Source organism: Hoplias malabaricus, chromosome 1 (genome assembly GCF_029633855.1).
Source record: "Hoplias malabaricus isolate fHopMal1 chromosome 1, fHopMal1.hap1, whole genome shotgun sequence".
NCBI lineage: Eukaryota > Metazoa > Chordata > Actinopteri > Characiformes > Erythrinidae > Hoplias > Hoplias malabaricus.
Window position 1 is genome coordinate 66,585,029 of NC_089800.1, and position 12,286 is coordinate 66,597,314.

General features: G+C 41.0%; 1 protein-coding gene across 2 annotated transcripts in view; it reads left to right on the plus strand.

The window, feature by feature from the left end:
• The first annotated feature begins 6,659 nt into the window (after positions 1–6,659).
• Positions 6,660–12,286, plus strand: part of hhat (hedgehog acyltransferase) — a 60,249-nt gene continuing 54,622 nt past the window's right edge. For both annotated transcript variants that reach the window (XM_066682012.1, XM_066682006.1), the window contains exons 1-2: positions 6,660–7,054; positions 11,128–11,267. In XM_066682012.1, coding sequence (XP_066538109.1) covers positions 11,153–11,267 — 115 coding nt within the window. In that variant the 5' untranslated portion in view covers positions 6,660–7,054; positions 11,128–11,152. The remainder of the gene's footprint in view (positions 7,055–11,127; positions 11,268–12,286) is intronic.

Genomic DNA, 12,286 nt, shown 5'->3' on the forward strand with positions numbered 1-12,286 from the left:
TGCAAAGGGGCGTGTCTTCTCAGAGCACATTGGGAAGGGACAGGATAGATGTTGAACGACAACACTTTAAGAAGCTGCTTAATGACAGAGGTCACTTCGGTATTTCATAAGTTTTAGAGTAGATTCGTGTCATTATAAACGTTCAATTACAGAAAAATGTGAAAGAGAACTGGAATTTTAACACGTAAATTTGGACATTGCTCTTTCAGTTTTCTGTTTAAATATCTGCCTTTTGTTCTTCACCGTCATTGAGATCCCTGGTCATTTGACAGGAAACTGTATCTTCTTACATTTATTAATTGTTTTCATTTCGGATGATCCTTCTGTCTGCACGCCTTAAGCTCTACCTGGTGTGGGCGGGGCCAGTGGGACTACCCACTGTATGAGTATCTCTGTCTAGTTATCTCTGAGTATCTCTGTCTAGTTATCTCTGAGTATCTCTGTCTAGTTATCTCTGAGTATCTCTGTCTAGTTATCTCTGGGTATCTCTGTCTAGTTATCTCTGAGTATCTCTGTCTAGTTATCTCTGGGTATCTCTGTCTAGTTATCTCTGAGTATCTCTGTCTAGTTATCTCTGAGTATCTCTGTCTAGTTATCTCTGAGTATCTCTGTCTAGTTATCTCTGGGTATCTCTGTCTAGTTATCTCTGAGTATCTCTGTCTAGTTATCTCTGGGTATCTCTGTCTAGTTATCTCTGAGTATCTCTGTCTAGTTATCTCTGAGTATCTCTGTCTAGTTATCTCTGAGTGTCTCTGTCTAGTTATCTCTGGGTATCTCTGTCTAGTTATCTCTGGGTATCTCTGTCTAGTTATCTCTGAGTATCTCTGTCTAGTTATCTCTGAGTATCTCTGTCTAGTTATCTCTGAGTATCTCTGACTAGTTATCTCTGAGTATCTCTGTCTAGTTATCTCTGGGTATCTCTGTCTAGTTATCTCTGAGTATCTCTGTCTAGTTATCTCTGGGTATCTCTGTCTAGTTATCTCTGAGTATCTCTGTCTAGTTATCTCTGAGTATCTCTGACTAGTTATCTCTGAGTATCTCTGTCTAGTTATCTCTGAGTATCTCTGACTAGTTATCTCTGAGTATCTCTGTCTAGTTATCTCTGAGTATCTCTGTCTAGTTATCTCTGGGTATCTCTGTCTAGTTATCTCTGAGTATCTCTGTCTAGTTATCTCTGAGTATCTCTGTCTAGTTATCTCTGAGTATCTCTGTCTAGTTATCTCTGAGTATCACTGTCTAGTTATCTCTGGGTATCTCTGTCTAGTTATCTCTGGGTATCTCTGTCTAGTTATCTCTGAGTATCTCTGTCTAGTTATCTCTGACTAGTTATCTCTGAGTATCTCTGTCTAGTTATCTCTGAGTACCTCTGTCTAGTTATCTCTGGGTATCTCTGTCTAGTTATCTCTGTCTAGTTATCTCTGAGTATCTCTGTCTAGTTATCTCTGGGTATCTCTGTCTAGTTATCTCTGAGTATCACTGTCTAGTTATCTCTGAGTATCTCTGACTAGTTATCTCTGAGTATCTCTGTCTAGTTATCTCTGAGTATCTCTGACTAGTTATCTCTGAGTATCTCTGTCTAGTTATCTCTGAGTATCTCTGTCTAGTTATCTCTGGGTATCTCTGTCTAGTTATCTCTGAGTATCTCTGTCTAGTTATCTCTGAGTATCTCTGTCTAGTTATCTCTGAGTATCTCTGTCTAGTTATCTCTGGGTATCTCTGTCTAGTTATCTCTGAGTATCACTGTCTAGTTATCTCTGAGTATCTCTGACTAGTTATCTCTGAGTATCTCTGTCTAGTTATCTCTGAGTATCTCTGTCTAGTTATCTCTGAGTATCTCTGACTAGTTATCTCTGAGTATCTCTGTCTAGTTATCTCTGAGTACCTCTGTCTAGTTATCTCTGGGTATCTCTGTCTAGTTATCTCTGAGTAAAATGAAGCATTTTTTCCTGTGAGTGGGATGGAATGAACACATAGCATGAGCTTTGTTCACAATTTTTGGCCATGTATTTGAGATAAATTAACTAACTGACAAGTTTGTTAAATGCTTTGAATGCATTGTGTAAAAAGTTTGCCCACAGCCTTTGTATGTAAGTTTACCCTCTGTATGTTAGTGATTTATACTTTGTCCTAAAGATTCCTTAATTATAGTGTGTATGTACAGTAACAGCCTCTAAAAATGTGTAGATCATGTAAAATTACAGTGTTGTCCGGTTAGTAAACTGCTGTAAATTAGCCAATGCAGTAATTATCCGGTAATACACTAGCACGATGCAAAAATGTAGCAAATCTACAGTATTATAAGGGTGTGATTCCAATGTATTACTTTAAAAATTACCGTATGAAAAGTAATGTAATAATATAGTACAGTAAAATGCTATTAAAATAAATACAGTTCAGCTACTGTAAGTGTACAATACTAGAGTCTGTGCTGCCAGTAATTTACTGAAACATTTACAGAAAAGAATCTCTATCATGGTAGGTTTTTCTTAACCCTAGTGTGGTATTCAGGTCAAATTGATCTGTTTCTAGTTTTTACAAGAACAAAAATTGTACAGTAATTTTTATTTCTACCTGAATCTCAATGGCCTTAGCTCATTTTCTGTGATAAACTTTTACAAAGAAAAAGTAATAATTGAGCACACATGCTACTATACCCAACACATTTACATCCTTCATATGGTCTTGGGGTCACTCTGACCCTCATACACACAGACAAACAGAAACATACCAGTGGCGGATGCTGGTCTTTCAAGGAGGGGAAGCTCAATTTCGGCCTACATCATAAAATGTGTCGGTTTATTTATACGTAAATTCTACCCTCCGTTCCTTTTCAAGAAAATGCTCTTTGACCCTGTCGTACCAACAAGGCGTCTTTTCCAGGGACTTGACTAGTGTCCTCTCAATGGCCAGCAGAGCTAGGCTGCTTAAACAGCCTTGGCCCATGTGAAGTGTGTCCGCCTGTGAGTGCTTTGTGACGGTGGAGGGGCTCAGCAGCACCCGCTGGACAGAAACTGCCATAGAAGTCAGAAAGAGTAAAAGAAGTCAGTCTCCAAACACAAGCAGCTACAAAAAAAACACCAGAAATAAATGCTCGATTTGTCGCTAGTCGTTTTTAACAAAGAAAATGCCGCTAAGATGTTTAAGAAAGTTTGGTTCAACGCAGAACAGAATGAAAATGTCATTCTCCCACAGATCTTTACACCAAAGGGTCGCTGATTCGCTCATTTCGCTGTCAATCAAAAAGGGATTCAGCCTCAGACAGATCATCCAATCATCATGCAGAAGCTGAGCGTCCGGGCCAGCCGAGGCCAGCCCACTGCCCCATAGACCCCCAGAGACGCTGAGCGTCCGATGGGCGGGACAAAAGCCAGCATTTATCCAATCACTCGTCTCGTTTCGCTGCACTACGCTGCTTCTCCATTGAACTCTGTGGACGCTCAGCGTCCTCACTGTTTAAGTCACTGTGAATCTGCGCGAATGATTGAGAGGAAAGCCGCGTGATAAGAAGCTGATTCTGAACAAAGGTTGAGCGCGTTGTAGTGCACATTTATTCAATGACATGTACACACAACAGTATATATTTGATCACTTATTTTTTTGACATTTTAGGGGAAGCTGAGCTTCCCTTGCAGTCTTAGAGCAATCGCCACTGAAACATACCCACACATACATACACAGATATGCAAACACACACACACACATATATAATGTTATAGTCTTATAATCTAAGCATAGAGAAGCTGTTAGCTCTCACTTTTCCACACTCTTTATCCTTTGACATGTGGCCACTTACACACCACTTCTTTGATGTTATTCCATATTTTCTCGTACTATATGCCTCTCACCTGCACATCAATGGGGTGGGACAAAAGAGATAAATTCCTCTAAATCACACTCAAGAATCCTCAGTTGTTCATCAGCATTTCATTAGGTAAAAGTGGCAGGGGCATCTGTGGCCTAATGGTCTGAGGACAGGTCTTGGTACGGAAGGTTGCCAGTTTGATCCACAAGACTGATAGGAACATACATGGATGGCCTAAAGCCCAAAAACTCCCCAGGCACAGAGAATGGCTGCTCTGGGGCTACGTGTGTTCACTGCCCCTAATCACTAGTGTGAGTGTGTGTTCATTGCCACAGATGGGTTAAATGCAGAGGTCAAATTTCATTGTACATTACCCTGGAACCTTACCTCACTCACAGTTCCAACCGAGCAGAGTAGGTTGTAAATCGTGATGTGTAAACCCTGCAGAGCCCAGATTGTCCAGAGACATGTCAGTCACCACAAAATGCAGAGCTCATTCAAATCCAGCACAAACTTGCCACTTGTAAAATCTCTAAAGTTACAGCAGCTTTCACATTTATTTTTACTGGACTCACAAATGGCTGCCCGTAACTTTACCTCGAGGTGTTTTGCAAAGGTTCCAGTGTTTCTTGGGCCGATGGCTGACAAAGATTTCCAGCGAAAGCCAAACGTGTGACAAGGAAAACTGATCTGAGAACGGGTGCAGACCTTGTTCAGTCCCAAAAACAATAACAACACATGAATACACGATGAGTAAACAGCACCTAAATTTACTTTTATTTTTATTTTGAATATAGTGGATTTTTAACACTAATAATAACCTTATGACAAAATACGACTCACACGTCCATTGTTAATTATGATTTAGTGGATTCAATTTGCAATCAGTGAACATATATGTTATCTTTATTGTTTAAAAATGAAATAAAGACAATATATGTTAATGGTTTATGAAGTAAAGTTCTAGATCAGAATTGTCTTTAAGTCCCCAAATATGTCCCAGGTCAATTTGACCCGAGGGATATCAAAAGTGAAGACAATACAAGGGTTAAAGTTGTGTTTAGATTTCAGTGTAAAAAACAGATGTACAAGAACAAGGGTGAACCCTGGCCTTTAAATAATTATATAATCATATAGTTTTATATCATCATCATCTTTGCTGCTCATCCACTTCAGGGTCGTGGTAATAGTTGTATATACCTATAACAATCAGTAACTGAATTGATGTTGAATCTGTGTTCACGTGTAAACATAAAATTATTTAATTAATATTGCAGTCTCATTTTGACTCCACATCAGTTTTGCACCCTGAATTAATGTTAAAACAACATTAAAATATCTAACAAAGCAATGAACACTGGTCAATACAATTTCAACCATTTGTCAGCTTATTACTGCAGTTAAATGTTAAATCAGCTCTTCATTATCTACAAAAAGGAAAATAACAATATAATGGTGGAAAAAGTCAAATATGGATATTTTATTTTTCAGCAGAAATATCAGCACAATTATAAACAGGATAAGGAAATATCTGATGTAAATCCAGAGCTTCACATAGGGCCCAGCTCTCTCTCTTTCTTCCTAGAAGCAATCACAACATTTCTGCTATAATCTATCACTGAACACGCATATCATCATCATCTGATGGGAAAATATGTATCTCCCAAAATAGTAACTTTAAAGGAAAAGGAAAAAACTTTAACTTTCAATGGAAGTCAATTTAAAAAGACTTAATCCCAAGTATTTGTACAACATTTCTATTGGTCCATTCATGTGAAGGGCATCCGCCATGTTCAAAACACACACAGACAGAGAGGAACATGATTGTGACAATACATTTTTGTCCCTCAGCGGTTGTTTCCACACTGTATTACACACAAAAGTAGCATCAGGAGAAAAATTTTAAATGTATGTAATAAATAAGACTGTATATGGTTATGTTCAGTGTTTTATTAGGATCCTTTAACTCTGTTAAACCAGAGGAAATGCAATGTTCTAAATGAGATCACCTTTTAATCCCATAAATCATCTTTGTTAACACATTAGTAAGAGCCGTTTAGAGCTTAGTTTTAAACTCGTGCTACCATCTAGTGGCCATTTACGTGAATTTTTATGCTGTGATTTCTTTCTCTCCATTTTTCTTTTTGGAAAATACAGAACTGCGTCTCTAGACCCCCTGAGTGTTATTCGTATGAGATGCTCTCAAAGCTAATGTCAGTGGCTCTTGATTCTAGATTTATGTGAATGTTTCATAGAAAATGTAAACTTTCTGAGAAAATTAGACATTGTTTCGACGTTTCGAAGTCAAACGTCTGACACCACTTATAGTTTACAGATCCTCAGATTGAATCTCAAATAACTCCTTATACTCTACATACGCATAACACAGAAGGAACATAATATGGTATGTGTTATGGGGATTTGTGCAGTTAATGACAAATGTATACACGCATAGACACGTCTACAACTGTATACATCTAACACAACATAACGTATTTGGGTGTACAAACATTCATGACCAAAACTGCATAAGTCAAAATCTGACACGCAGTCTGACACTTTCTCTGAACAAAGAAACACTATTTTGACGTGAAACGACGTCACTGTCAGACTGCTACCAGAATCAAACTATACACAGTAAAATAGTATCTTCTACTTGAGTTTCATTAGGGGTTCAGGTCTTTCACCAAAGCAAACACAGCTATTACTAGTGCTGAAAATCTTGTGCGGGGCAATCCTCAGTTTTGGGCTTGAGCGCTCTTAATGATAAATCTTAATACAAAGCAAAACGTCTAAAATAAGCCTGATAACGCTGTCACGTGGCAGTGGCGAACAAATCAGAGATGCAGTGGGCGGGGCTTCTGCTCCATTCACGCACTGTGCTCAGATACGGAGACTCTGTGGAGTTATTGGAGATTAAACAAGAATAAATGGACATTAGACTTAAGTTTATCCATATCATAACTGAGCGTTTTGCGTCGCAGTATTCTCTGAAAACTACTGTTTGTGCCAATAGTCCTTCATTCAGTTCGGGGAATGAGTGAACATACCCTCTTAGCTAAAGCTATGTGGCTCATAAACACAGAGTAACTTTTTACAGTTACATTTAGTGGAGTTCAGTTCTGTTACATTTCCAGGAAGGAACAGTCTTTTTTTTTCTGAAGTAGCGTTTTTTTCCTGTGTACAAATAAGGTCAATACGGCTGTACTGTTCCACTCGTGTTTGACTGCAACAGCTAAAGTTAACACCTCGGTAAGTTTTGAGAATCTTACATTTTGGTAATTTTCTGCATATTAGTCATTAGATATTCTATTGACTCTCCTATAGATAGCTACCTTTTACCACTGTAGTTAATCCTTAATTTATGTAAATGCCTCTAAACCAAAGGGAAATATAAATGTAAACCCCTGCCCGTGAAAATATATTTTTTAACCATGTTGTGATGTTGTTACCCAAGAAGACACAACATGAGTCAAATGAGCAGTGAACGCCAGCTGAGCAAAAAACGGTTGAAGTCAATCTTCTCAATCTTTCATACGTCATATACACAGGTTGGACAATGAAACTGAAACACCTGTCATTTTAGTGTGGGAGGTTTCATGGCTAAATTGGAGCAGCCTGGTGGCCAGTCTTCATTAATTGCACATTCCACCAGTAAGAGCAGAGTGTGAAGCACAGTTTTACTCAAAATATTGCAATGCACACAACATTATGTGTGACATACCAGAGTTCAAAAGAGGACAAATTGTTGGTGCATGTCTTGCTGGCGCATCTGTGACCAAGAGAGCAAGTCTTTGTGATGTATCAAGAGCCACGGTATCCAGGGTAATGTCAGCATACCACCAAGAAGGACGAAACACATCCAACAGGATTAACTGTGGACGCAAGAGGAAGCTGTCTGAAAGGGATGTTGGGTGCTAACCCGGATTGTATCCAAAAAACATAAAACCGCGGCAGAATTAAATGTGCACCTCAGCTCTCCTGTTTCCACCAGAACTGTCCGTGGGGAGCTCCACAGGGTCAATATACACGGCCGGGCTGCTATAGTCACACCTTTGGTCACTCATGCCAATGCCAAACGTCGGTTTCAATGGTGCAAGGAGAGCAAATCTTGGGCTGTGAACAATGTGAAACATGTATTGTTCTCTGATGAGTCCACCTTTACTGTTTTCCCCACATCCGGGAGGGTTACGGTGTGGAGAAGCCCCAAAGAAGCGTACCACCCAGACTGTTGCATGCCCAGAGTGAAGCATGGGGGAGGATCAGTGATGGTTTGGGCTGCCATATCATGGCATTCCCTTGGCCCAATACTTGTGCTAGATGGGCGCGTCACTGCCAAGGACTACTGAACCATTCTGGAGGACCATGTGCATTCAATGGTTCAAACATTGTATCCTGAAGGTGGTGCCGTGTATCAGAATGACAATGCACCAATACACACAGCAAGACTGGTGAAATATTGGTTTGATGAACATGAAAGTGAAGTTGAACATCTCCCATGGCCTGCACAGTCACCAGATCTAAATATTATTGAGTCACTTTGGGGTGTTTTGGAGGAGCGAGTCAGGAAACGTTTTCCTCCACCAGCATCACGTAGCACTATCCTGCAAGAAGAATGGCTTAAAATCCCTCTGACCACTGTGCAGGACTTGTATATGTCATTCCCAAGACGACTTGACGATGTATTGGCCGCAAAAGGAGGCCCTACACCATACTAATACATTATTGTGGTCTAAAACCAGGTGTTTCAGTTTCATTGTCCAACCCCTGTATAGATTTATATCTAATCCACGCTTAAAGCTTTTTTTCATGGAAACAGAGTCTAAATATGCAATTATAATGAAGAGAGATCAGTTTTCCAAGGGCCACTTTAAATTTGAATATTTGAGCCATTTTACAGACTCATATAAATATTAATGTTTGTCTTCAGTTGCTAGACTTTAAAATTCCCACAGCATTAGGGTTGTGGTGGTCTGGAACCTACCTGCAATCACTGGGCTTGCAATGAACGCCCTCCATGATTTTCTTAGAGAAGGGACAAGGCTAAGTAGAGTTTGCTCGCTGGGTGAAGCAAAGCGCCCTCCTCTTAGTTCACTTCATTAATATTCTTTGAATATTGCACACCTGGTTTTTGATGTCAGTCACTTCTATTAAGCCAATGAGCAGCAGAGTTACCTGTCCATCATTCAGTGCGGTGGCCATTAGAGTCACAGACCCTCCTACAGGAGATTGTTTGCAGCGGTGCTGAGAGCAGCAGGTCAGAGCTGAAACACTGGGAATTTACAGCTCTGTTTTCAGATAAAACTAATGTTAGCACCGTGTCCTGGTAGAACATTAGTTCAAGCAACTACCTGACAACCATCGAGAAGCGCATTCTCTGTTTGACAGCCGTGAAGTACCTGCGCCTCCCTCCGACTGAGGGAGTGTATTTCTCAAGCAAATCATCTATTTTAACAGTCTAACCTCAAAAACGAGTCTTGTAATGGTTCAGTATGGAACAGCGTCTTTTATCATCCAAATACTGGACGATTCCATATTTTTATGATGGTTGTCCCTTCTCTGAGAGAATCATGGAGGGCGTTCATTGCAAGACAGAGTATTGCACTAAGTAGGGTGACCAGACGTCCTCTTTTACCTGGACATGTCCTCTTTTTTAGACTTAAAAAAATGTCCGGGCGGAATTTCACAAACGTCCGGGATTTTGTTTTTCTAGAACTTACATAGAATTTTGAGCGTTTCATTCACAAACTAGTCCCGCCCTCCTCTACTCCGATTGGTTCGCTTGAGTGAGAAGGGGGCGCGGTGAAGTAGCCTAGAATCTTCTGATTGGACGGTCTGACTGTAGAGCTACCGTTATTGGTCAATAACCTTCTCTGTAAACATTTAATTGGTCAGTCTGCACGTCATTAGTCCTTGTTTACGTCAGGCAAAGCTCATGTACCTACCCTCATCTCGAGCAGCTATGCCGAAAAGTAAATGTAAGTTCTCGGATGAATTAAAAAAGAAATTCCCATGTTTTGTTTAGCAAATAAAGGTGTAAAGGATGACTGTCCTCTTTTTCACCATCTCAGATCTGGTAGCACTAGGGACATTCCGAAACACTTAACGTAAAGCAGACGCCCTCGCCGCTAACTGCTGTGACTAAGCTCTGTTATCGCAGAGGTAGCTCCGAGGGGGTCACGCAAGAAGCAGGGAGGGTAGCTCCGCCCACTGCTAATCAGTATATATTTGCATGTTGTTCAGCCTGAAGCATGAAGAAAAAGCAAAGCCATAGTGTTTGAATTTTCTTTTCCTCATTAGCATTTTCATTTTTGATTTTACAAGGATATATCAGCATCATTTTGAAAATAACATGACAGAAAGCCTTTTTAATTATTTTTTATTTTAATTTTGTCTGTGCTGGGCGGCACGGTGGCGCAGCAGGTAGTGTCGCAGTCACACAGCTCCAGGGGCCTGGAGGTTGTGGGTTCGATTCCCGCTCCGGCTGACTGTCTGTGAGGAGTTGGTGTGTTCTCCCCGTGTCCGCGTGGGTTTCCTCCGGGTGCTCCGGTTTCCTCCCACAGTCCAAAAACACACGTTGCAGGTGGATTGGTGACTCGAAAGTGTCCGTAGGTGTGAGTGAATGTGTGTGTGTGTCTGTGTTGCCCTGTGAAGGACTGGCGTCCCCTCCAGGGTGTGTTCCCGCCTTGCGCCCGATGATTCCAGGTAGGCTCTGGACCCCCCGCGACCCTAAATTGGATAAGCAGTTACAGATAATGGATGGATTTTGTCTGTGCTGACCCATGCCTGAGTGAAAAATAAAATTGCAAATTAAGTTACTTCATTTCATTTTTCATTTTGTTATGATATGAGCGCACACGTTTGGAAAAAGAAATGACAAAACAGTATTTGCATTTTCATTTTATCATTTTCATTTCAATTTTAATTTAGGTAGGATTTACCTCCCATACCGTGCTGCCCACTTTGATTTAACAAGAGCAATGTCATACACTGGATGTTTTAAATGGAGGGCTTGACAGTGTCAGCAGATCCCTTGGGTACTTGGGCACTGTCTGCTTTGTATGTTTATGAGTATTTCTGTTGAGTAATACTTTTTAATTAGTGTTTCCCTGTGTATATCCAGTTTTAATACTTATTTCTTCTGAATGCAAAAACACAGACATGCAGCAGAGGAAGTTATGATAAAAAAAACCCTATGGATAAACCTAAGTCTTGTTAAAACATTGATTTGAATATTTATTACAGCAAGAAAGATTTATGTCAATCTTATTGTGTTTTGTTTGCATTGCTTGATAATTAAAATGATCACTCCATCTATAATATAGGTCTTACTCTGAGGAAGGTGGATAAATGGCTGCTAAGATGGAACTGGTGGAGTTGCCGCGTTGGGAAATGGCCATCTACTGGTTTTTGTCCTTTGCCTCTCACCTCTACTCCTTCTACCAGCTTCACATATTCTCTAAAGGTAGACTAATGTAAAGTGACCAATTATAAACTGTTCTTATCATTTCTGGGCTGTGTAGCAGTTCAGTTGATTTTGTGGCATGAAATCACACATCTCAGGATTCCATGTCTGCTTTTTGTGGATAATGTGGTCTTGTTGGCTTCATTGAGCCGGGACCTCCAGCTCTTGCTCGACCAGTTTGCAGCCGAGTGTAAATCAGCACCTCCAAATCTGAGTTCATGGTACTCAGTCGGAAAAGGGTGGAGTGCTCTCTCCAGGTTTGAAGTGAGATCATGCCTCAAGTGGAGGAGTTCAAATACCTCGTGGTCTTGTTCACGAGTGAGGGAACGTTGGAGCGGGATCAGTGCAGCGTCAGCAGTAGAGCGAACTCTGTACTGGTCCGTTGTGGTGAAGAGAGAGCTGAGCAGAAAAGCAAAGCTCTCGATTTACCATTCAATCTACATCCCAACCCTCACCTATGGTCATGAGCTTTGGGTAGTGACTGAAAGGAGATCGCGGGTACAAGCAGCTGAAATGAGTTTTCTCCGCAGGGTGTCTGAACTCTGCCTTAGAGACAAGGTTAGAAGCTCGGACATCCGGGAGAGACTCGGAGTGGAGTCGCTGCTCCTCCACGTTGAGAGGAGCCAGTTGAGGTGGTTCGGGCATCTGGTCCGGATTCCTCCTGGATGCCTGGATGCCCAGGGGAAGACCCAGAACACACTGGAGAGACTGCGTGTCTCAACTGGTCTGGGAACACCTTGGTATACTCCCGGAGGAGCTGGAAGCAGTGGCTAGGGAGAGGGAGGTCTGGGTTCCTTTATTCAGACTGCTTCCCCCGTGACCCGGACTCGGATAAGTGGTGGATAATGGATGGATGGAAGGATTGACATAATACCATTCGGTACCTATAGGTTGAGTTGGAATGGTGTTTGAGTTCCAGAGCTAATCATCCAACCAGGCTTAACTAATGCTGTCATATCAGAATGCAGTCAGATTTTCACAGAACTGTTCTGAAATCTAGTGTAGAGACTTCTCTGAAG